This window comes from Poecilia reticulata, linkage group LG11, assembly GCF_000633615.1.
Source record: "Poecilia reticulata strain Guanapo linkage group LG11, Guppy_female_1.0+MT, whole genome shotgun sequence".
Classification (NCBI taxonomy): domain Eukaryota; kingdom Metazoa; phylum Chordata; class Actinopteri; order Cyprinodontiformes; family Poeciliidae; genus Poecilia; species Poecilia reticulata.
In genome coordinates, this window is record NC_024341.1 from 12,838,508 (window position 1) to 12,864,518 (window position 26,011).

At 39.7% G+C, this 26,011-nt stretch overlaps 2 protein-coding genes across 2 annotated transcripts in view; both read right to left on the bottom strand.

The window, feature by feature from the left end:
- Nucleotides 1–1,284: 1,284 nt before the first annotated feature.
- On the bottom strand, nucleotides 1,285–14,719 carry nobox (NOBOX oogenesis homeobox). Its single transcript, XM_008421841.2, has 9 exons — nucleotides 14,514–14,719; nucleotides 12,188–12,948; nucleotides 8,152–8,308; nucleotides 7,011–7,117; nucleotides 6,629–6,774; nucleotides 6,393–6,526; nucleotides 4,646–4,892; nucleotides 3,652–3,947; nucleotides 1,285–1,884 (listed from the first exon to the last, which is right to left on the bottom strand). Exons 1-9 carry the CDS (start codon nucleotides 14,572–14,574, stop codon nucleotides 1,439–1,441), a joined length of 2,355 nt encoding a protein of 784 aa, XP_008420063.1. The 5' UTR covers nucleotides 14,575–14,719; the 3' UTR covers nucleotides 1,285–1,438.
- A 6,541-nt stretch (nucleotides 14,720–21,260) lies between these two features.
- The window catches only part of sdc3 (syndecan 3), a 49,394-nt gene continuing 44,643 nt past the window's right edge, over nucleotides 21,261–26,011 (bottom strand). The window contains exon 5 of the mRNA XM_008421842.1: nucleotides 21,261–24,486. Within this exon, the coding sequence (XP_008420064.1) occupies nucleotides 24,320–24,486 (167 nt within the window). The 3' untranslated portion in view covers nucleotides 21,261–24,319. The remainder of the gene's footprint in view (nucleotides 24,487–26,011) is intronic.

Here is a 26,011-nt window from a genome sequence, read left to right on the forward strand (position 1 = left end):
ACTATTTAATGACTAAAAGTCAGCGCTAGTAACTGTCACTTTCTACCTACTGATGACTTCAGTAAAAGTTATTTCTTGACAAATGCCAGCTTGATGGGACGGGGCAAGACGAGGTTGTGTCTGGCACCTGGACGTTGGCAGGAAATACTTTGGATGGGGTGGGAAGTTTTATCAGGGTTCCTGACTGTGCAATTTTCTGAAATTCCCAGGTGGCAGAAACTATAAGGGCTGGTTAAACATTCAACATTTTTTTAAGGCAACAGCAAACACTGACTTTCCACTTATAAGCCAGAACTTGTGAATATTTAACTTCACCAGAATCTGCACAGTTCTGAACTCAAAGCAACATTTTTGGCACCTGTTCATGTTTTAGCAGTTTCAAAAACAGATGCATCTAAAATTATTCAACTCTTACTGCAAAGTAGGTATTTAGGAATACCTACTTTCCCATGAAAAATGGGATTCAGTGAAGTGAATTGTGGTAGTGCTTCATTGGCTAAAATTATTGTGATAATATAACAGAAGGGAACAAATTTCCTGATTTCGTTTTTTAAGAACATTTAAACTCAAAGTGAGACAGACTGATGGTTGTGTTTCTAATTGTTGTTCAATGTATATTACAAAGCTGCTGCAGAAATATAGTTACACAATAAAACAAAAATTTGATTTGACCCGTTATTATGGTCACTGAAATAATTAAATTTATCCATTTAATTTCAGGGACGTATGAAATTAAATAGATAAATTGTGATTCTGTCATTGCACATAAATCAGACTTTATATATAGAAACCCATAAGATTGTACCTACTGGGTTAAAGGCTCCAAGTTTCAGAAATCTGCATAGTAAATAAAGTAAACATAGTTTACTTGTGGAGACAAGAAAGCTATATTTTCCGATCCGGGCAGGTCACCAGGAATTCACCGTTTATACAAAAACTGTATTTAGTTCTACAAAATAACTTATTTTTTGCCAACTACTTTGCCTCACACCATTATGTAAACTTTCAAAAATATACATCAAATAATCCTGCATCTTATTTTAAACCTGAATAAAATAAAAACAGAACTAAATAAGGTTTTCCTTTTGTATTTGTTTACACCTAGCTCAGCATCAATCTGCCTTTACGATACCCAAGATAAATAAGGAAACTTGTGCATGCTTACTAAGATTTACAGGTTAAGAACCAAGTTGTGCACTTAAGGTCTAAAACAAAACTGTCTTGAATAAAAATATATATGATTTGTTAGCAGATCTGCTTTAAATGCAATTTAAGCAAATAAAATGAACCTTTCCATTTGCGTTTATTGGAGCTGAGCATTTTCACAGCCCAACGGAGTATTAAGATACAAACATTTCCACTCAGAAGACTATATTAATAATACAAAATGTACAAAAATGTTACTCTATTTACACACAAGGCAAACTCAAACACAGATTCAAAACTGTATTGGGGAGAAATCACAGTGGAAGTGACTGTGAATCTCTCGAGGGCTGTCATACTCCAATTTAACACAAGAGGGTGCTGAAGGGCTTTGAGGAGACGTGGAATTGACCTGAGAGGGAAGCAGCGATGAAGAACTGGTCGGAGTAATCTCAGCTCTGAGACAGGAGGGTCGCAGAGTGGACACTGGTGGGAGGACGGCGGTGCTGGTGGGAATGTGTGACTGGGTCTCTGCTGCTTGCTGCAAGTTTGTATGTGAAGGGTTATGCTCCCCCACCTGAAAACCAGGATGGACAGGCAGGCTGGAGGTAGAGGGGGTCTGGTGGTCTCGAACGGATCCCAAGCTGGCCGAGTAGGTGGAGGGACACTGGGTGCGCTGGTGGACGCCCGGCTGACTGTACAAGTTACTCCACGGATACGACTGGTACGACGCCACCCCACCTGGCAGTGGGAAAAGAAAAACAATTAAAAATGAAAACTACAGCAAATAAGCTTTTAATTTAGAAAAAAAAACACCAAGAGCAGGAATTTCTATTAAACTATTTCATGTAATTGTTTCCCACAACATGGTACGATTGTGGGAAATAGTTGCAGTGTAAGCGCTTTCTGAGAGGAAGAGTCCATCGCTGATGTTTCAGCATTCCCTCTGGGTTATGGACCTGAAGAAGACTCTCAATGCATGCTAAAAATGAGAAAAGCTATCCAGGCTTAGAAGTATCACAATTATTTAAATAAAGTTAAAAAAAAAAAGCTATAAACAGAATAGCAATAATTGTTTTTCTATGCTGATTGTAAAGCTTTGGTCAGCTTTCGGTGTGTCCAAACTTTTGATTGATTGAAACTATGTCCAGTAAGGAGGGACCAGCTACCTGCCATTACCCACCATGGAAACACTAAAAGATAAAGAGTCAAGCCCTGAAAAGCAGCTCAGCTGAACCGACTTGCTCTGGATGCTATTCCTTATTCAGTTCCCATCGTATCTTTTTCTCTTTCTCATCCCAAATCTCTCATTAAGCCCAACAGCTGCTGCTGGTTCGCACAAACGTCTTTCTGCACTGCAGCTGCCAGCCAGCTTCATCATTCTCATCTGCCACTCTTGTCATACATTTTATCCTCCATGGTGATGTGCACACAGATCCCAAAGACCAACACAAAACCTGTCTGATTATAAATTAAGCAGTTCTTCTTTTTAGAGACTCATTCCGGCTCCTTGCCCAGAGCGCCATCCAGTCAGGGAGCAGCACATTTGAATTTAGTCAATGAGGAGAAATAGCTTTTCAGAAATATCTTGCATTTCTGAAGACACAAAACAGGATCATTTTCAATGCTCTTTGGCATTAAAACCAGTTTCCAACGAGAAAAGTATATAAACTAATCAACCTGGACTGAATTATGTTACATATTTACAGATCCTTTAAAACCAAGTTAAAGTGTCATTCATTTATGAACCATTACTGCATCAGTTCATTGATATGTACAGCAAATGTTTGGAGAATCGGAATATGTACAGTATCTTAATGTCCTATTGTTATTAATGCCAAACTTATGAGCAGTCAGAAAAGGGGTTTTGAATTCACTGAACATAATCCCTGTAATAGATATTAAATTGAAAATTAAATATATAGTCTTTGAACATGATTGAATAACGACTGAATAAATTGCAGACAAACATCTGAATGCAGATCTTTTAATTTTGACAAAACACTGATTATGTATGAGTGTATGTGATATCTCTCAGATTTTCTGATTTTCTAGCTGAAATAATATATTTTAATCCTGCAAGAATGAGGAAAATGAAGACAAACTTCCAAAATATACTTGCATTATTATTGTTATTCAGCTGCTCACATAATCAAAGCCTTCTCAGGCACATTTTTGACTCATCTCAGCTTATTTAGATTGGTTACAGGTGCAGGACCATATGTTGCTCTACAGCCCGTATCTCAGTGCATTCACAGATGTGCAGATTATCCTTCATGCGGGCACCAACCCTTCTCAGCAGCAAGAATTTGCAAAGATTGTTTGCAATAAACAGCAAACACAATCTGCAGCTCTGAGCAATTACTGCATTTAATTGAGTGAGATTTCCTTAATGCTGCTTTAAATTCAACGAGGATTCAGAGGCTGAAGACAACTAAATGCATGCTAATTCTATGCTACACATTTAATAAATTTCCAAACAGCTTGGGTCTCGTCCCAGTGTCTCACCGTGGTGGCCGGTTGGCTGCAGCAGGATCTGTCCGGTTCTCTGGGACTGAAAGTAGGTGTGACCACCTGTTGAGTACGTGACCAGTCCAGCCGAGCTTCCTCCAGGTGCAAATGTCAGGTAGGAGGTAGAGTTGGAGTCTGGAGGGTTGGGGGTGAGGTAGGGCGATGGAGTAAGGTAGGTCATGTGGGTTACAGATGTTTGAGGCTGATGCTGGCTGGTTGGAAAGGAGTTTTGAAGCTGATAAGACAAGGAGCTGTTCTGCTGGCTCAGCTTCTCCGCAAAGTCAAAGAGCGAGCTGCAGGGATCACAAAAGACACATTAACAAATATAGGTATATATCCACTGAGCTACACAAGAGGTTTAACTGAATGCTGCTGACAAGGCACTGCGAGGTTTAAGCTCCCAGTAACCATCAGTCCAAGAAACTGTCAGCTCAGCAGTTACAGTTTTCACAAACTGGCAGGTGATGTTTGGGGTTAAGATTGGAGGTTCTCTGATTTGTTCCAATAATTTTTTTTGTTGACGTTTTTTCCCTCACCACCCCAGAACAGCAACGGCATATTCTTTATATGTTCACTTAAAGTAAAAACAAAATCACAATACAGCCTTTCAAAATCATGTCTTTTCCTAGTTCCAACATATATAAATGTGATTTAAGTTAACTCATTGCTTACATATTTTTCAAAGTGGGTCTTGCTCTGTGTTGCATTTTGAGTTTCCCATTTCATTGGTGGAAACTCTAGCTGCTGTAAAACAAAGCTGACTTTATTCAAATCAATTTATTAACTACAACAGTCTCACAGCGTGACGTCTGAAATATTTCAGACCACCAGCTGTCACCCACTCTCTCGTACAACCGTCTCTGTGTGAGCCATCATCATTTCACAGGATCCCTCTCTGCCTACGCTCATTCTCCCTGTCAGTTGTTGCACTTCTTCATGTTTGAATTATTCTCTGGTACTCGTAACGCAGTTTACTGAGTTTTAAACTTACCTGGTGTCATTCTGGTGAGACTGGGTGTCGTAATGAGCCAACGAGGCACCGCTCTCCAGAGCATCGAGAAACAGAGGTGGGGTTTGGGCTGGGGTGTTGAGGAGAGACTGAGTCGGTGTGACGGAGTTGAACACAGGAGGAAGAAGAGGGAGGCTGGCTCGTTGCAGGGGGGGAGGGCTGTGCATGGGGCGGGGGTGATGATACTCTGGCAAATTCCCGGAGCTCATTTCTCTCCCTCTGCTCTGACCTTCAAGATAAAACAAATGTGTAAAAAAGTCCCATACATCAAGAACAACTTATCATAATACACTAAGAATTAAACTGTTTGGTAAAACACAGCAGTGGCTGAAGGAAGTAATTCACAGCATCACTTGTTTGACCACTACCTTCTGCTGACGCTTAGAAATACAAAAAATAAGGTCAAAACAGAGCTACAGTTAAATTATGTCCAGCTAAGACAAAGCGCTGCATGAAAGAGCTGAAAATGTATTCCTTCATTCATTCCCCAGAGAGTGGGCTGCAGAAGATGTCGCAGAAGTAGATGTATGCTCTCTCAAAAGATGTGTGGTTTCTTCCAACCAGACCAGAAATAAACAGATAAACTGAGGCACTAGATAGTCCAGTGGACTCTGGCCAATTGGGGACCAAAGTTGCAGCATTTGTTCCATTTTCAGCTGGTGCAATTTGCTTTCACTCTGCACTGTGTCAAACAAGCCAAGCCTTTTGAAAAACCAGTTCACCCCGTCACTTTTGGTGGCGCTGCACCAAGAACCACTGAAGGAAATAATCTAAAAACGTCTGAAGACGACGTTGAGCGTAACATCCTTCTTCATGAAATGCAAACAATATTTGAATGGCATCAGATTTTAGTGATTGCAGGATTTTCCTATTTCGTCCTCCAACGTTAGACTCACGTTTGTTTTGGTTGCATTTAACCAGAACGCCATCATTCGCTTTAGTCAGCTTCCTGCTCTCCAGTTCACTTGGCATTCACATGTGAATTCGAATCGCACAAGACTTAATTTCAACCGAACCGAGACCTAGGCTTTTAGGCAGATCAGATTTAGCTTTTTTGGTCCACATCAAAGTTTGATTGCACATTCGCACCTCCCAAAACAAACCGGACTTTCTAAGAAAAAAAACTAGAGTTCAATTAAAGCGGACTAAACAGGGCTGATGTGGATGCACCCTAAGAAACTGTTAAAACTGGTGTTCGGATAGTTATCCTTATGAAAACCATGGACAAATTTCATTTAATAACACAGTCAGAGCTGGGTCTGCAGCTGATCACAAACTAATTACCCCACAGCTAATTAATTTTCAAAAACTGCAGCTTGTGTCGAATCAGAAAAAAAAAAACGCAAATGCATTTCTTCTTTCCAACACATCCTGTCTGACATTGTGGTGCTCAGACTTATTGTGCAAGTACCACAATGACTTATTGTCTGACTACCAAGTCGGGTCCAACAGATTTACACTCACAAGTGGAGCATTATTGCTGTCACTATGACACTTGTTATGTATATAAAACTTTAGTAGAATTTGCTTTGGGTTTATTTCAAATGTAATGGGCATGGAGACGGAAATGAAAGGGTAAAAGAATGCAAGAAAGATGGGAAAGAAAACTTGAAGAAAAAGAAGGAAAGTAAAGTAGAGGAGAGAAAGAAGGATAGCGAGAATACAACACAAATGCATTGTAACTAAAGGCACTGGGACATATCAGTTCTATTAATAGTTTTTTACGTACCTGGGCTGTTAAGACTCTCCAACAGGCTGCTGAAGGAGGATGGCGTCTGAGTGGACAGTGTGGGAAAAGCAGTTGCAGAGGCAATCTGTGGTACTGAAGCTGCAATATGGCCAGAAAAAGGAGGCACTCCTGTCCTAAACCGAGTAAAAAAAAAAAAAAAGAAGAACACTATAAATGGTAAATCTGAAATGTTACCTAAAATGCAATCACTGAAAATTAGGTTCTTACTGAAGTACCTGCTGGATGTCAGCATAGCTAAATGAGGATTGATTTTATGATTTGGACTATTCGTACTGTGTTCAACTCTGTTCGGTGCAGTTTCAGCCTTGGCTGTAATTGAACGCACTTTCCTCCACTTCGCCCTGCGGTTCTGAAACCAAACCTGATAAACAGCAACACGGAGAAGAACAGGATTAAATCTATTTCAGTTCAAAAACTACACTGAGTGAACATGGAAACTGATTTTAAACGGATGAAACGTGACGAGCAAAACCACAACATAGGGAGCTGAGAGTTGTCTGAGTTAATGATCTGTCCTTCGTTGTAGAAAGTAAATGACCAAATAATGAATGTGCTAATTAGTTTGTGGAGATCAGAAGAACAAAGGGATGGTCTGACCATAATCCTCTGAGGGGTGACACCGACTGACGCAGCAATAGTTTTCCTCTTCTCTGCATCAGGATAGTGATCCTCCTGGAACAACGCCTCTAAATGCTCCAGCTGGTCTGAAACACCCAAATACACACACACATCAACTACTTGAAAAACACTTCAACCTTTGAACACTGTAGCGTTTCTGAATTACAAACAAGTTTCATCTTTCTAAGAAGGATTTCATGTGACAAACGCGTCTAATTGGGAAACAACAACTATTATGCATGATTTTATAAACTTCTCTGAAAAAAAATTTAATTCTTCTTTTACTTTGCCAAATTACAGCTTTAAGCATTTTGGAGTGCATCTCTATCAGCTTTGCAGATTTACAGACTGAAACTGAAAAGCTCAGTCTGATTAGACAAAGTGTGTTTGTAAACATCAATTTTCAAGTCATGCCATGTGTTCTCGATTGGATTTAGATGTAAAGTTTGACTTTAGACAGATACACAGGCTAATCTGAACTACTGAAAGGTAGTTCTGGCTGCATGAGAAAAGGACGCCTTGTGTCTTTGCAGCTTCCTGTCACTGCTTGAGAAAAGGATGCCCACAGCATGATCCTGCTCCCACCATGTTGCACAGTAGGAATTACATATTCAGAGAAAGAGACAGTCTCTTGGGTGATGCTACCCTTGTCACTATAAGTAAAGGGCCACATCTTGATAGGTTTGTTCTTTGCATCATTTTCTTTCCATTTCAGATGATGGTCAGAGCTCTGAGATGTTCAAAACATGGGATGTTGTTGTGTCACAACATGAATGGTCCGTTAAACGTCAGTGTTTCGTGTCAATCTGATCATTTTGGGAACTTTTACGTGCTTGTGTGGGCAAGTATTACTAAGGTGAGATGTGGCCAGCTGATAGACCTCTGCCAAAGAATGCAGACTCCTAAACCTGAATCAAAAGCTGCGATAACAGTTTGTTTGTTATCACAGACAAACTGTTTTAGCGGTGGGGACTCTTGTCTCACCAGGTGATTATACTTTTTCATCATTTTAAACATTTCTTGTCATCCAGATATTTTCTTGTATATATGTCACATTGTCGAGATGATTACCTATGTAAAGAAGCTAAATAATGGTGTGCATAAAACAGACACTCTCTACCTGTACTGTAGAGCGTCCGTGTCTTCTTCCTCGGTGGTAGTGGGACGCAGGCCAACAACTCGGACCCTGGCGGCAGAGGACAGCTGAGCGCCCGACCTCGGCCTCTGTTGCTGTATCGGATAGAGCGTCGGGTGGAGCAGACTTGACTTATCTCTACCTGCAACAATCCAAATCAGCATCAACTCAAGAACGATCTCTGCCAAATTCTTGGTTATTACCATTTATTTATCTGTATGGCTGCTTTTTAAGAAAATAAAATTATTCTACTTTTTTTTTTTTCATTTCAGAGGACAATTTCAAAATTTAACTATGAATTTGTGGCGGATAAATCTACAGTGGACATCCTTGAAATATGGAACCATATAAAAAAATAAAATAAAATAAAACACACACACAAAAAGAACAGGGATAAATGTACGTATAGGAATATAGAAGCGCTTCTCATACTTGAAATGCTTAAATTAAATTTAAGGCTTCTCCAGACTACACAGGCAGCCTACCGATATCAACATGATATCCTGTCTTTTGAATGTTACAACCCACTGAAAGCAATGCAGCTGTGATTTTCTAACAATAGAAGTTGGCTTTAGACTTTAAGGAGCAAGCAATTAATTTCCAGTGTTGGCTGATTATGTTTCTTATGCGCAACTAATATGTCTGTACACAGGGCCTGCAGGATGCAGATAATGATTTCCTCAGTTTTGTGTTAATTGGTTAGTCCGTTAAAAGAAAAAAAAAAAAAAAAAGAGACCTGCATAAACATCATGACAAACATTTGAAAGGCATAATCTGACTGAAATAATCACTAAATGAACAGATCAAAACAAGTTGTTGTACATTTGACATTTAAAATACCGCTACAATCAATTAGAGATGCACTGGTAGCTTGGCGACTGGAAATGGGCGAGTTTTGACAAATTTAGGCACTACGTTAGGCACTGAAAGTCTCCTTTATTAAACCAGCTCTTTACACATCAGGCTTTGTGACAGACAACCACTCGCACTTAAGCAGATCTTCAGTGTGCACAGCTCTGTCTTTCTTTCCAGCAAAGCACATTAAAGTCAACTTGAAACAGACAAAGAGGCAGGATTGATGGATGCAACAACAGTCATTTAATCCCTCTTTGCTTGGCTGATGTCCAGAGTCCAGTCAAAAATAAACTAGCCTAATTAGCCGACATCTAGAGTCCTCCGTCTGCAGCCACTATCCTCATCGTAAGTATTTTAAAATAAATAAAATGCAGAAACGCCAGCTATAAAAACATGTTCAGTTTGTTTTTTGAGTCATCACTTTTATGTCTAAAAGTACAGATACTTTATTGTTAAAAGCCATGTCACAAATAAGAGCAAAAGTATCTATATACATGGTTTGATAACTAGAATCAGAAATTTAAAGAAGTACTTTGATTTGACATTTGTGAAATGGCGCTATATAAGAATACTGAATTGAATAAATTGCTTAGCAGTACAGGGTTTTATTTATTCATTTATGTTTTTACTAAACATTATAAAATAGACTATTTGATGGTGTGTATGTTTTTCTGGGATATGTTTATAAGGTAGTGTTATATTTAAAGCTAAAAAATGATTAATTTTTGCAACATTTTATCATCATTATCATTGCCATAGGGATAAAATTTTAAGTTACTGTCGCCTGTCAGTACTTTGTTAGAGCTGTTGAATTCTGAAATAAAAGAAAAAATTAAACTCTTGCAACTCAAACCATGAACAAGAAAAAGAAACCAGATTTCATGGTGAAGGTGCTGCTTTCCACTGGAAAATAATGAGAGCACACAATCTGCGTTTGCTCAAGCTCGCTGTAAGCTTTACAGAGGCGCCATTACCAAATGATCACTTCACACCTCAAATTAAGCTTTAATATCCAAATGGCATTTTCACAGGTGCTTCATTAATAACACAGACGTTTGTAAGTGTGCATCATTTCATGCACACTTAGGCTGGAATTATATGTGCCAAATGAGTTATTAAACACCTGTTAGTTTCCCCAAAATTTACAGAAGTATTATTAAAACTGAGGGTGGTAAAAAAAAAAAAAAAAAAAAAAAAAATCAGGCTCAGCAGAACTTGGTCAGTCAAAACAGCAGAGCTTACAAATAAACTAGAAAATTTCTGAAGAAATTTAAACGGGGCCTGCCAAAGCGTGCCCGTCAGTTGGAACCCAGCATTCTGGTGCTAAAAATTAGCATCAATGCTAAAGTAAGCTAAAATGTACTCAATAGCAAGCAGAGAGTCACAAGCATGTTGAGCAACATGGACTTACTCCATTCAGTATGTTAAAATTAGTGTATAAACTAAAATTAGCTAAAATGCTAATGTTAGCCTAAATGCTGCCATTCAACACAAAAGAAAATCTGATTTATACTTCGTGACAACTCATTACCAGAAAAAAAACACTCATCTCTTTACACCAAATTAATAGAGTGTAGTATTATTGTTTATAAAACATAAGCTCTTTTGACATACTGCTTATCAGATTAGACAAGAAATTTACAGTTGGTAAATTTTGCAAAAGTAAAAATCAGATCTTTTGTTCGTGTTTACCACAAAACATTCTCATCTCTTAGCAAAAGATTAACAACAAATATGGTTATTGTTAAAAAAACAGAAGATTTCCTCTGCTCTTTTGAAATACTACTTGTTTTACACTACTTAAGAATTGTGCAGTTGGTGAATTTTGCAGAAAAGTGAAACATTTTTGTTTTGTCATTGGTGGTAAATATATTATAAAACAGACATTAAACACAAAAGTAAAAATCTGATTTATACTTCGTGGCAGTTTGTTACCAGAAAAAAATAGTCATCTCTTAACACCAAATTAATTATTTATAAAACATAAGCTATTTTGAAACACTGCTTATCTGCTTAGACAAAAGAAACTTACAGTTGGTAAATTTTGCAAAAGTAAAAATCAGATGTTTACTTCGTGGCACTTGGTTACCAGAAAACACGCTCACAACTTAGCAACAGATTAATAACAAATATTGTTAATGTTCAAAAAACATAAGATTTCTTCTGCTCTACTGAAATACCATTTATCTACTTAACATGAACTGTGCAGTAGGTGAATTTTTCAGAAAAGTGAATTTTGTTTTTTTGTCATTGGTGGTAAATGTATTATAAAACGGACATTAAACAGAAAAGTAAAAATCTGATTTATACTTTGTGGCAGTTACTAGAAAAATCGCTCATCGATTAACACAAATTAATTAATAAGAATTGTGAAGTTGGTGAATTTTGCAGATAAGTGAATATATATATATATTTTGTCATTGGTAGTTTTATCATATATATATATATATAAACATATTTACCACCAATGACAAAATATATATATATATATTCACTTATCTGCAAAATTCACCAACTTCACAATTCTTATTAATTAATTTGTGTATATATATATATATATATATATATAATAAAACTACTTTTCTGTAGTAAGTGTTCAGCCAAGGTGGTGTCTCTGTAGCTCTAACTAGAAGCTCTGCCCTCCTCTGTAGAAACAGTGTTCCGCCATCTCTGTAGTTCTCTACATCTCTGCTCTGTTGCTATGGTAATTAATCCTCTCTGAAAACTATTATGCGAGTGAGACACAGAGGGGGAGACAAAATTCTATCTCTGTTTTGAACCCAACTCACAAAAACAGTGCAAGTTAGAATTTGTTTTGATTTGAATTTTACTCAAAATGAAAATAGAAGTAATAGCCCGCATGACGAGATCCAGCCGCATGTTTTGATATAGCCTATATATATATATATATATATAGTGGGGATGCACACAGCAGTATGAGCTGCATTAACAGTGAAAAGAAGCAGCAGTTATTTTGAAGTGTATACACTTTGTATCTATAGAGTAACAGGTGCCTTCAATGCATTGCATGGAGGCATTGAAATGCCTTGTTTGGAAGGCATTTCAATGCTCTCCTATGCTCTGCTATGGCAGGCCCCAAAATAAAAGAAATCTGTAAAGGTCTGTTTTTAAAAACGGAAAAGAGATAACAGCAGCGATACTTCACCTGGAGCGGTTGGGAGCTCTTCTGGGGGAGACCGTGAGGCTGAGAGGGGCAGTGGGGTCGTTTTGTCCCACTGTGTAACGGCAGCGCTGCAGACTGGATCGGGACTGGTGGCTGGGCTGGGTGCAGCACTGGAGCAGGGACCGGGGGGCAGTACAGCCCAGTCACCTCCATACCCAGATAAATGGGATCAGACAGCTCACAGCTACTAATCAGGCCTATGGAGGGATCAAACTGAATTGAGCTCTCCTCCGAGGCCGTCACTGAGACTTCCTGCGTCTCTCTTTTCTTTTCCTCCTCCAACTTCACATTGACATCCTCCTTTCCACCTTTCCTGGTTTTCAGATGCTCATTTTGCTTCTTGCCTCGCCTCTTCCTGCTCTTTTTCTGCACAGTTTTCTTTTCTGCAACTTTTTTATTTTTACTCGCTCGCTTACCAACAATTGTTTCACTGCTAATCTCGGTCTCTTTATCTTGCATCTGAACATCCTGTGCTGCCGTCTCATCCTCCGCTTGCAGGCTCCTCTCAGGCTTCACCTGCTCCGCTTTCTCCGTCTCCATCAGTTCCTGCTCTGACACAACTTTATTTTCTTCATTTTCCTCCCCCTCGTTCCTCTCTTCATGCTCCGTCTCCCCTCTCTTCTCTTCATTATCGCTCTGATTTAACGCGTTCTCATCTCCTTCTTCCCTCCCTCTGCTCGTCTTCTCTTTAGTGTCCTTTGTTTCCAGATCTTCCAGGTCCTCACACAGCAGGCTTGGACCGTCTGAAACAGGGTAAAGTAAGATCATTCAACCTTTTTCTTTTTTGTCTGGAGTACAGAGCCGTTAAAATTTCTAAATAAAGATGATTAGTACAGCACTCATCTTATTCAGAGAGGTCATTACAATGGGAGATTTAGTGCTTCTTCTAGATAAATGCAGAACCTAAAAAATGTTTCTGATCTAATCAAATTCAACTGCTCACCACCATTAAGCAGTTGAGCTACATTAAGCAAGACTGAGATCTGATCATTATGCAGATTTCTGACATGTTTGAGAATTCATTAAATATATTTGTATATAATTTGAGTTTCAAAAATGTTACGTTTTGTTCGCTATAAGAAATACTAACTTTGGTTTAAAAAAAATTAAAATGCGTCTCCTATGGACTGAATTAAATGGTTTTCCAACAGTTTTGACCTACATAGATATATCTATAGCTTTATTCACAATTAGTCATTCACCTGATCAAAAATTTTAAAATATATAGCTATGGATGATCATTACTGATGTAAAGAGAAATAAGGTTTATTTATATACCAAATCTAAGGATAACTAACATGTTTCATGCCTCAACATAATTTAACAATACAATATTTTTGTTTTAAATTCACATTTGTGTGTTCACTTAACAATGGTAAAAGTGGTCATCAAAGGTAGAGCCTCTTAAAATCCTGGATTTTCCTGTTTTGTAGGACACCGCGACCACGATGAAACATTTGCAAAGTTTTACTGAGCTAATGTGGCATATATGCTGTACAACTTAATTTAAAATCTGTCAGAAAGAAAAATGTAGATTTATTTAATGTTAAAAAAGTGAGTCCACCCATATACCCTAACACTTTCTGATTTAATTTCAGCATTCAGTCTTAAGAGTCCCTCCATTAATTCTTATGACTCCGATAAAAATCAATTAAAGACTTTCCTTGCATTTATTCATTTGCCAAATTTACAGGCTACAAAGGATCACAGGATTCCATTTTTGACTACAACTGATGTTTGTTAAGTTGAGCAAGATATGTCACGTTAAAAGTGGACAATAACTTATTATGGTGTCTTAAGAGAGGTGTGCACACTTTCGAGAGCCACTACAGGTAAAGGCCAGAAGCAATAATATTCAACCCACCTGCATGTATTACATTAAAATATTATACAGTTAAAATGAATTCCTGCCTGACTGGTCACGTGTTGACCTGCAGGCAGCATTACACATGACTGATGTTCCTCAGGAGAAACTGCAGGCTGCAGTGACCTAATTATTGTCCCAGGTGTGCAAGGCCTCGCGCTGCCTCACCTGTCGGTTAATTAACTCCACACTGCTAGCTCCCGCTGCTAAACCTTCTAGCCTGTCCCCATGTCCAAACACCGGGTCGGGAATGTTAATAACACGGCTTTTAAAGTGTCTCCTAGCACCACTGGGAGCTACACCATCACAGGAGAGACGGTGAATTTAAATAAGTCTCGCAAAGCTCAAAAACCAGGCATGTAAAGTGACGACAACGAGTCAAAACGCTACAAACGAGCCAATTAAACAATAAAACAATTAAACGTGGGGGCTGATTGTTCTTACCGAAATCTCCAGTGAAGTTGCCGTCCTTGTCCATATCATTACACGCCACCGTCAAGTCCATGAAGTTTAGCTAATAATCAAACAGGTCACTCAGGGTTAGGCAGCGAAGGGCCGCAGCACAGCGCCTTAACGAGCCTGATTGATTGATTAGGCTTCTGCGATGTGACAGGAAGTGGTCACGTGAAGGTGAAGCTGATGCAGCCAATCACGGAGGAAATAACTCACTGCACATGTACTTTGTTTATGGTTAAGGCAAGATTGTTTTTGGAGACAGACGTGGTTGTAAAAATAATTTTTAAGACATTTGGAACGATTTAGAAAAAACAGATATTAACATCAGAGAGTAACAACAGCTCTTGGTCTAATTGCTGTATTTTAACATCACAATGAAGAAGTTTGACTTTTTTAAAAAAATATTTTTTCTAAAATTGAGTTGCAAAAATATATTTCACAAAAAAAAAGATAAGATAAATGAAAGACAGATTTTATTTTTTTTTCATCTATTTTTTGTACCACTGTCTGCATTTGAAATATGATATTACTAGTTTAAATAAGTCCTAAAGCCTGCTGCTGTAGTTTGTTTATGTCACAAGTCTTTAATATAGACTCGAGTAAACTTTTAACAAGCTTAATCACATACTTGTATATTTCATGTGTTTATTTTCTAATAATTGTTCCTTTCATGAAAATGGTTTATGGGAAATTCTAGATTCTTGGAAATTTAGAATTTACATTAGGCCAGCAAAAAGAAGAAAGAAATAATATGATGTGACAGCCTACATAATCAAAGAAACTCCTGACTTGACTGCTATTAAGCTGGCAGTCACTCACACCCTTCTCAGGGAGGCTGAGCTTCAAAAAAGTCATCACTGCTAAAGAAGTTGCCTGTTCATGGAGGGCTGTATGCAAACTGATCAATGGAAGGTTGGGTGAAAGGAAAAAAGTGTGGCAGACAAAAGGAGCAAGAGCAATAGGGATAAGTGTATCAGTGAAATGATTGTGAAGTGAACCGGTTTAACAGTCTGGGGATGACTCACAAAAGGTGTGGACAGCAGCTGAAGCCAGAGCCACACACAGATGAACAGGACTACAACTGCAGCATTTTCTGTGTTGAGTCACTGCAGATCCTCAGAAAGTGTCAGAAGTGTCTGATCTGGGTGAACATAAACCAGAATATTACTCTGTGGTCTAGAGTCCTCTTTTATTCAGCCCAAAGTTTACTTTGCATTTAATCTGAGAATCATGGTTCCGGATGGAGGAAGAGTTGAGAATACAAGTTGCTTGAGGTGTAGTGTCCTTCAAGTCTTTGTAGGATTTGTTATTACAGTCTTTCATTTGTTCACCAGAACCTATTCGCAAATAATATTTGGGGGAAAAATGCATTTAGGTATTTCTATTTATCACTATATATGGAAAATGTGAAAATCTAAAATATTTCTGGTTATGTTGGGTTTTACTCCTTGCCCAATAAGCTGTAAAAAAAAAAAAAAAAAATGTTTCTCTTATGTTGCTTCCCACAGTCCAAAAACATGACTGTTAGGTTAACTGGTCTGTCTAAATTGTCCCTAGGTGTGAGTGTGTATGTGCATGGTTGTGTGTCCTGTGTGTCTCTCTTTTGCCCTGCGACAGAGTGGCGACCTGTCCAGGGTGACCCCCGCCTCTCGCCCGGAACGTTAGCTGGAGGTATCTCTCCCGACTCCATTAAGGGACAAGGGTGTAAAGAAAATGGATGGATGGATGGATGGATGGATGGATGGATGGATGGATGGATGGATGGATGGATGGATGGATGGATGGATGGATGGATGGATGGATGGATGGATGTTGCTTAGTCTACATTTGCACCTACAAATGATCTAACCCATTGTAGAAATCGGAAATGATACAAACGCTCAATATATCTGATAAAACCAAATCTTCTCCTTTCCCATCCCCAATTACAACCCAGAATGTCAAATGGCAACCCCTTAAAAAAAACAGAACGGTACCTGCAGAGTGTCTTAGCACAGTGGAGAGCGTTTCTATGTTCAACAATCCTGCATCTAAGTTATTAATAGGCGCAGCCGAAAAAGCCAGCTTTGGGCTATTTTCCCTCCTCACATCGGAGTTGTTCCTCTCTTACCCACCAGATGGGGCACCGATTAGAGCCATGGGTCTCACTCTAACAGCTCATATATGATGCATCCTATCAGGGTTTTCTGGAGCCATATTCAAACGTCAGCAGCCCACCTACCTAAACCAGGACAGCTCGTCTTCTGAAAATCCTCTACGCCTCTCTTTCAGCTAACCTTGTCGGTTGCGGTCATGAACATTTGAAACATGAATACTAAAAGGCTGATTTTCTTTCCAGTGTTCTCGCCCATAACCACGAACAGTCAGAGTGGGACACATGAAGAATAATTTCTTTGCTTTGAAACAACACAGAGCTAAACATGTTTAAGTCTGGTGTAAAGAGGCTGTGATGGCCCACATTCAGCTGCATGTTGTTGCAGAGAAAACACAAGCTGAGGGACTTATCAGTGGGCTGAAAGAGGTTTAGAGGCTAAGTTAATGCTGGCGTGTGAATTTACAGGAGGGGGAGAACTGTATCGGCACGCAGTTTGTTTGTTTCGATTGTATCTTTCCAGAACATATCTGATGTTCTGTTTCATAGCATAAGGTTTGAGTGGGGCTGAAGGCATCTGAGACTATAAAGGAGAAAGTCACTTCCTTCAACTAAAGCATGTTTGATTAGATCATAACCTCCAAAAGTGTTCACACCCCTTTGTTTCTCTAGATTTTGCCAGCACGGGTTTTTTAGCTGCTTCTCTGATTAATGATCTCTTCGGCGTTGCGGATGGCCATGTTTTGATAGATTTGCTATTGTAACACACTCTTCACTTTCAGATGATGGGCTGAACAGTCTTGGTTTCAGAGTGAAGGAAGGAAGCTGAATACAAATGTACATCTCACATTTCAGATTTTTATTTGTAAAAAAAAAAACAGTTGAACACCAGGCGTCCTTCTCTTTCTCCTTCTTCATCACATGCATGCACTCCTTTGCTCTGGTCCATTACGCAGAACCTCAGGAAAACACATCGATCATTTTCAGTCACTGCATGATAAAATGTGGAAAAGTTCAAGGGGTGTGGACACTTTTGCAAGGCGCCGTTAACTCCACGAAGCTCTGCAAGATGAGCTGCAGTTTTGGCCCTTTGCTTCAGGTTTTCCACTGTATTTCTCCCACAATAGCAAAATGAATACAAATGGAGTTTCCTTTGTAATGCTGTCAGCATGGGAAGAAATGACATTTAAATAATTCAGCAGTTGCATGTCTTTCCAGCAACAATGTCCTGGTGGATAGAGCTCACTGACAGCAGCCTCCACTGGAACCAGGAGGAGCTGTGATGTTGATGGCTTGTTCTCTCGATTACATGGACGTAAGAGATGTTGGAGACGTTGGCGTTTCTGGGAGAGTCTCCTGATCTCAGTGAGCGGAACATGTTGTCAGATGGTAGCGGAGATGCGAGGTATCGAAACATGTCAAGAAAGAACGTTAATGTAGCAGTAAGGTCAGGACATTTGGATTTTACATGCCTAAGTCTTTTTGTTGCAAGTAAACTTTCTGTATAGGGTTTGTTTTATTTTGAGCTTTTCTTGTTTCTGTAGTTTTGATGTTACGCAGCTTCTCCTTTCGTTTCCTTAAGACTATATTACCAAAATAAAAAATCATCTGTGAGTTATTAGACCAAACAGTTGGAACATTTCTTTTTTAATAATTACTCAGCATTATCCAGGAGTGTAATAACGTTGGCAAGTGCAGAAGGGATGCAGATGTTGATGTGAAACATAACGAACAAATCAGCTGCAGAGCTAAAGCTACCAAAAGTCTGATAAAAAGTAATTGGTTACGCTCAGTTCAGTAGGAAAACTAAAGACAAATCTAAGAAAGAAGGTTACTTTTGTTTCTGGTAATCCATTATCAAGTTGATCTGTCCAGTCCAGCAGGTTTCTATAAAGGATCCATGATGTCAAGGTTTCCAGGACTATTTTAAAGACAGAAGATGCATCATATGCCTCACCTGAAAGGCCATGTTTTCTTACCTTTCCCATTTTGAACTGAAATGTCGGCCTCTGTATCGTTTCTATGCAGCATGTCAACCAAAAAGGGCATGCATTTACAATTAGGTTAATAAAAAAAAAACTCTAATCAACTTTAAAAAGCATAAAGTAAAAATATTTTACACTTACATGGTAGGATTTGGAAGAAATAAAAAAAAGAACGTGAAGAATGAGAATGTGTGAAATAACTTCTTTCTTTCTTTCATCTGAATAAAATGAACTAACATTTTCCAAAACTTCCGATTTGGGATAATGGCGCTTCAATAAAAGCAGCGTTGACGCACAAAATGTAGATACAAGAAAATGGGAGCAGTCAACTTATTTCACTGATTTGACCTGCAGTGGTTTTTTGCAGCAGGGTGCTATTTAAGTTTTAAAGGCATTCATAGCAAAAAAAATTCTCATTAAAAAGGAAGCTGCATTGCTGATTACAGAATGTACATAAATAGTTTTTATCTAATGAAACAAAAAAAAAAAGATGTAATAATAAGCAAGGCTTGATTAGGGTGACCTTAAGAGGCTCAAACATCCCAAGGTTAATTACATTGTAATTAGTTTGGGCATTCTGATTAATGGTGCATTTGTTAGGGAATTAGCTCAGCTGAGGCACAAAATGAAGTCCGTCTGAAGTTGTGTTTAGGATAAAAAGTTTTTCTTTATTTTTTTTTGCAGAATCTTGCAGCCTGATGTTTTTGATTAAGAAGCTGGCTGCACGTAGAAAAAAAGGGCTTGCTCCCTATTTGTGGTAAAAAACTAAAAAATAAAAAGCATCAGCTGAAGCTCCAGGATGAACTACTTCAGGCCTGCTGGTGCATTTCTTTGTAACGTTTGACGGTTTTCTCACCATGTTTTCTGATTATTTACACGGCTTTGCACAAACAAATTGTTGTTTTTCCCTTAACCTTCTTCTTTTGCAATTATTGGACAGCATTTGGTTTTTATGAATGTCCAATAGAAGATAAAACCGTCTTTCTCTCTTGAACAATCCTCTTAGCTTCTTTCCCCCCCGTGGAATTTCCTCAATAATCCTTGAGGGATACTGCAGTTTCTCCAAGATGTTGTGGATAGATCTTGGAAGTTTTTGTTAATACTTTGGCTGCCTTTCACTTTTAGTTCTCTCAAACTGACGAGGTCACGCCAGGAGATTTATTTCCCCGTTTCTATACGGCATATTTGCTCTGGAAAGGGAGATTGCTGCCATTCAAATATATTCCATATCATGCTGGATCAACATTTGACAGAACTTATCTGAGCTCATGAGTCCATCATTCCTGACACGATCCCTAACACCGACTGAAACCCGGCCCAATTCATGACAGAAAGTCCTTGTGTAATTTGACGTACTCCGCCTCCACCCCTCCACCGCCATCCTTCCCGTTCCTTTAGAATCACTTCTTGACAGCTAATCGTCCAGTGAGACCATTTATGATGAGGGTTTGGCAGACTGAAGATGGATGAACTGAAGGATGACCCAGCTCTCAGGTTGTGTCAGACCTTTGCTGGATTTCCTTCTTCTTCTTAAGGATATGATGTTTTAACTATTCCTTTTCTCCTATGGAGAGAGAAAACTTCTCCTAAACCATCAACTTGCGTATTTTTAAAGCAAACATCAACTTTTCTGTTAAACTTTGCTAAAACAAGAACATGTTTCAACAAAATTGTTTAAAATTAAAACCGCCAGTATTCCAAGAATCATTCGAAACTTTTTTAGAAATCAGGGCAAGTGTCGCTTTAGACAATGTTGAAATATTAGATTAATGTCTGCTAATCAGAAAGAAAACTTCCCTTTCTAATAAACCTTTAAAAGGAATAAGTCCAGTCCGACTGATCTTGAGCCATTTTGTTTTCTCTTGGATGAAAACCTTCAGCTGTAATTAGCGCAAAAGTATGCGTCATTTGTCTTCACTTCACATTTCTATATTTAATGTTGGTTTCAAAATAAAGTTTCTGGTTTTAATGTGACAAACTGGAAAAAAGTTTCGTTTGGCAAGCCACTGTACGAAAATGTTAACATATCAAATGATGCGTTACACCTCGGTGTGATTTTTGAGTCCAAGACTAAATCAATGGGGTTTATGGGTAGATTATAGATCCACCTTTAAAACTCCAGTATGTAGCTTTTATAATTAATAGGTTTTTACACATTTATTAAAACAGTCATGTCGTGACAATAAGCTACGAGACAGATGGTCAATCTTTTCACAGACTTTCTCCACCTCTTCTCTGAACCATCATTGCTGTCTGAAGAAATGCACCGCTCCCGACCAAAAACAACCAATAAGAGCAAGAAGGAGGGGCTGCCAATCAACCGAATGTACCCGCTGCCAAATGTGCTAAAAGCAAAGAAACAACTTATTCACAACAGAATCTGTTGATGGGGAAAACCTGCAGCAGTAGGAAGGAGGGATGAGAGGAACACACACAAGTTTGTGATTGACAGCACTAAGACCCACCTCCTGGCTCTGATTGGTTGCTTCTAGGTAGCACTGGGAGAAGGTTTTTCCAGATTATCAGTCTTATTCCATATTGTCAAGACAGTTTTAACAAATATGTAAAAAAAAATTATTTAGAGTTGCAGTATGTAACTTTTATAATGTAACTTGGTAAGAAGGTCCAGGAGGAACATTAAAAAGACAAGAGAGAGGACACATTTACCCAATCAGGTTGTTTTTTATTTGGAACAGAGTGGCAGATTAGTGACAGGGCGGTGGCGTGGAGGATCCGCCTCCTCTCGCTCACTCAGCCAATGACAGAAACTCAGCCTTAAAAAAATGCAAATGTATAAAAACAGGAATGGGAACAGCAAACATAGAGGAGTGTAGCCTCCACTGGGCTTCACACAGACACGCGCACATCCACACCCAGACTCGCATATACACAAATATCTCTAGTCTCTCCCTCACACACACATACACACACGCGCATACACACACACTCATATTATTTGGCTACGCAGGCTTAGATGGGTACAAACGCACGACTTTTTTTCGACAGTCACTTTAGAAAAGACAGTACGTGTTTAGATCATTCCTGCCTGTGACAAAGTGGCGCCTCGTCTGTCCATCCGTCCCATGGCGGACAGACAGGTAGACGAGCCAGACAGACAGTGAGAAGACACAGTCAGCATGTGTGAGAGCCACTTTGAGGGACGAGTGGCCCCACATTCAGCAATGAGCAGATGAAACACATGCAAAACACCCCCACATACACACACACGCACACACACCAGGACAGGCTAGTGTCATGTACACAAGAGCTGCTGTGAAATACCAAGGTGACGCACACTTACAGGCGAGGTGGCGGGTTCAGATTAGATGCAGACACACACACACACCCACACACACACACTGGTGAAGGGGGGTGGCAGGTGATTTAACACACAGGAGTGGAGGAGGTGTGCTACCCGTCTGTGGAAGAGCGTCAGAACTGCTGGAGTAGGTAAACACACTCTCGACCACAGTACATTCCAACTTTAACGCACCCCTCTTTAATTTTTAATATACACACACGCACACACACAGGAATCCATACGTACAGTCAGACAAGTATAATTTTGACTCCCATGCATTTTTTTTTAATCTACAGTACTGAGTATAAGAGAAGCTACTAGCCCAGACGCACTGGTGTGTGGTTATTGTTACAATCTCGTAGAACGAAGTCGGGATCTCCCCCGATTGTCTGCCCCTCAAAAATGGTCCCACGGCGGGTGAAGGTTGATCGCTTTCGCTCTCGTTAACAAAAATTTACCAACAAATGTAACGATTTTTTATTTTTGACTCAGTGCACATGGGAGCAACTTCTGAACCTCTCCCATCCTCAAACCGAGAGCCGATCAGCGGTGGATGGGACGAAAACGAGAGAAAAAAACGCGAGGCATGCAGACGGCTCGAGAGGGCAGATGTTTTCCGGATGACACAAAGACTGTACATGAACAGCGCCTTGTAAGAATATTCACACCCGTCAAGCTTTTGCAATCGTTTATGTTACTGTCACAAACGTTCATGCATTTTTTTATTGGCATTTTATGAGAGGATGGTCAACCACAACTGGCCGAGAACATTTGATCGGGGAAGCAGCCTAGAGGCTTGTGGGGACTCTGGAGGAGAATCTGTCAGAAATAAAGAATTAGTTTATATGGAAAAGTGACAAGAAAAAAAAGTTATTGCTGAAGGAAGAGTAAAAAGAAAGAAAGTGCTCTGGAATTAAAATCGTAGTAAGGTACAAAGAGGTTCGCCTGTGCAAAATGTCAAAGAGGAAAATGTTGACTGGGGTATGAATACTTTTGCAAGGCGCCGTAATTGTGCTTGTACACAAAACGAACCAAACCGATTGATAACTGATCAGCAATGCCACCTGGCCTCGCTCTGTCACGACAACGATGACGACAGTGGCTCTGAAATGTGTTTGGATGATATGATTTAAAGTCGGTGTGGCCCGTTTCTAACGCGCAGCTAGTTTTTAAATCTGTGTGTGCAGAGTGTGTGCGTGCACGCGACAAGAGCACAGCTCGTCTAAGGTGATGATGAAGGTGATGGATGGATTTTTAAAAACAAAAAAACAAATAGATCATGCAGATGATTAGTGACGCCAGAAAGGATACGCTGATATTTACATATATACTTTTTTTTTTTCTTCTTTTTTCATTAAATGCTAAATACAACATCCTCCTGTTTAGGTTTCATCATCATCATCATCATTATAGTTACCGCTTTATTATTATCATTATAATTATCACAATAATTCCTCACCATCCAGCCCTGAAGCATTGATATATTATTGATTATTATTATTATCATTATTACTATCAATAACTAGTCTTTGTACAGCCCAGAGGAGCAGAGGGGCCACCGACTCGACGTGACCGAAACGCACCGCGGCGTTTTCTGGTTGGCCGAGCCGAGCGAGAGGTCAGAGCCACCTTCCAGCAGACTCCGGTGTCTGTGTGCAGACGTGTGTGTGAATATGCCTGTGTTCATGTCAGTGTGTGAATATTTGAGCACCAAAAAAAAACAAAAAAAAAAGGACGGAAGGCACAAAAAGAGACCTTTCCTCTCACCTTTGACCCTGGACTCTGCCCGGCCAACCAGATGCTAGGTGTTTTTGGAGTTTTTTGTTTGTTTGTTTTAGGGGAAGGGGAAACGAGGGGCAGAGTCATGCCCCACCTTCTGTTAAGTCGTGGCTTCCTCTTCTTAGCGCCCCCCTCCTCTCCTCTCTCTCTTTTTTATTTGCTCCATAAAAACAGAAAGGGGCTTGGGGGGGGGGACTTGTTTTTGTTTGCTTGTGCTGGAAAACACAGATTAGGAGAATGTCTTTTTTTGTTGTTTTTCTTACAAAATTATCATATCCTTACATACAGAACAAAAGAATCTGCAGAATATTAATAACAACAGATACTTTAAAAACATCTTGTGTGTATGTTGCTTTTTTTTCTGAATATATTTGAATTTTTCCGTCCTTTTTTTTGTCCTTATTTTGTCGTTTTCATCGAAAAGAAAGTCCCCAGAGAGAAGGCGCTCTCAAACGCTTTGGAGACGAGAGGGGAGGAGCGGGATGACGAGATGAAGGGGCGAGTAATAGTAGTAGAAGAAGAAGAAGGAAGAGGAGGAGGGGGAGCGCTTTAGAGTATCTTTCACTTTTCTCTCACTCTTTCTCCCCCCCCCCGACCCCCAGCCCGGTGTGAGGTGCGACTCCCCGGCATCCAGGGGTTATGCGTAAAACTCCTCCTGCTTGTCGGGTTTCTGGTAGGTGACCGTGGCTTGTTTGGGTTCCTCCAGCGTGTAGCTTCCCTCGTCCTTCTTCTTCATCCTGTACACCAGCAGCATCACCAGGAAGGCGGCGAACAAGGCGCCCACCACACCTCCCACGATCACAGCTAAACCAAAAAAAAAAAAAAAAGAGAGAGAGAAAAGAAACAGATCTGTAATTTCAGACTTGAAAGCTGCACCTACCCAGCCTACGCTGCTCTGACAGCACAGCAGATCTACCACAGCATCACAATCACCTTGCTGCTAAGTGGAAACTGATGAGCCTGGGTGTGCCAGCGGACACACTCCGCTACAACAGCTCTGTGCTAAATTGCATCTCTGCAGAGCTGCAAGGAGTAGCTGAACATAATGGGGCTGGTGTTAATTTCTCCACCTGTAGCTCCTCGCGTCACCAAGCCGTTCCTGAGAGGAGCAACAAATGAGTTTCTGGTCGACAATCAGAAACTTCCTTGTTATTGATGATTTGAGTGGAGGCCAAAGGTGAAAATTATTTGCTATTTTGAAGGAAAATGAAAGAGAATCTAGCTGATGTCCAGTGACTCTTGTAAGGTCAGGTCTCTGTGAAACCTTGTAAAGTTTTAGAGTCTACATCTGCAATCGTTTTTGTGGGTGGCTTTTTGCCCAGGGCGGCATGACTTAGTGGGCATCACAAGACAAAAAAAAAAATGCAATTTTCAATTGCATCAAAACTTTATCGCCTACTTATGGTGTAACAAACGATTGTTGCACACGATGGGTGGTTGATCAGATTGAGGTTGGTATGTGATGAACAGCTTATGATTCAGTTTTAGATTCAAGGTGTTCTTTTTTTCCTAATAAATCTGGACTACATTTGATCCTCTCTCATCCAGAAGTGTCAAACCCAGATTGAACAGCCTCACTAATACTTGGATAAATGTCTCTTAGTCAGTTGGACATCAGCACGCTTCTCTTATCAAAAATTCTAGGACTCGTATAAACTGGTTGGTTTCCTGCCACAGATGCAGCTTTTAAGTGAAGCTCACAAATTTTCAACAGGATTAAAGTCAGGGCAATTTTAGAAGTGCAATATTAGCCTACTTTATACATTTCAAAACCAGTTCTGATGTTTGTTTGGGATAATTGTCCCATTAAAACTGTCTGTGTCTAGGTTTCCACTATGTTCCTGCAGTTTCTAGATGCATCCCTGCTCCAAAACAACTGAATGAATTGAATGAACAGTGCAGTTGGAGAAGCGTCACATAGCTGTAGTGGTGGAAGACGTAGTTAGCATGATGCTACCAACATGTCTGACAGCTAGCACAGCGTTCTCAAAGCCTAATGTTGACATAATCCTCGTCTTTTGAGGAAAACCCTCTGTGGTTCTCAGACTCCTCTGACTTTGGGCCTCTCCTTGTGGGAAGCCAACACTTCAACTCTTGAGCTGGGGTTATGACGGGTTTGAGTGTTTGGTGGTTCTTGTGTTGTCAAACATGCTAACCCATTTACTGTCAGACACTGACGAGAAAAACAGAAACAGAGTCCAACGGGATAATAATCCCAAACACATCAAAACTTGTTTATGAAGGGATGAAGCGGGCCGGCGTTACACTTCTGACCTACGCCACGCTGACAGTTTGTGGATCATAGCATCGTCAGCGCCTGGAAACCAAC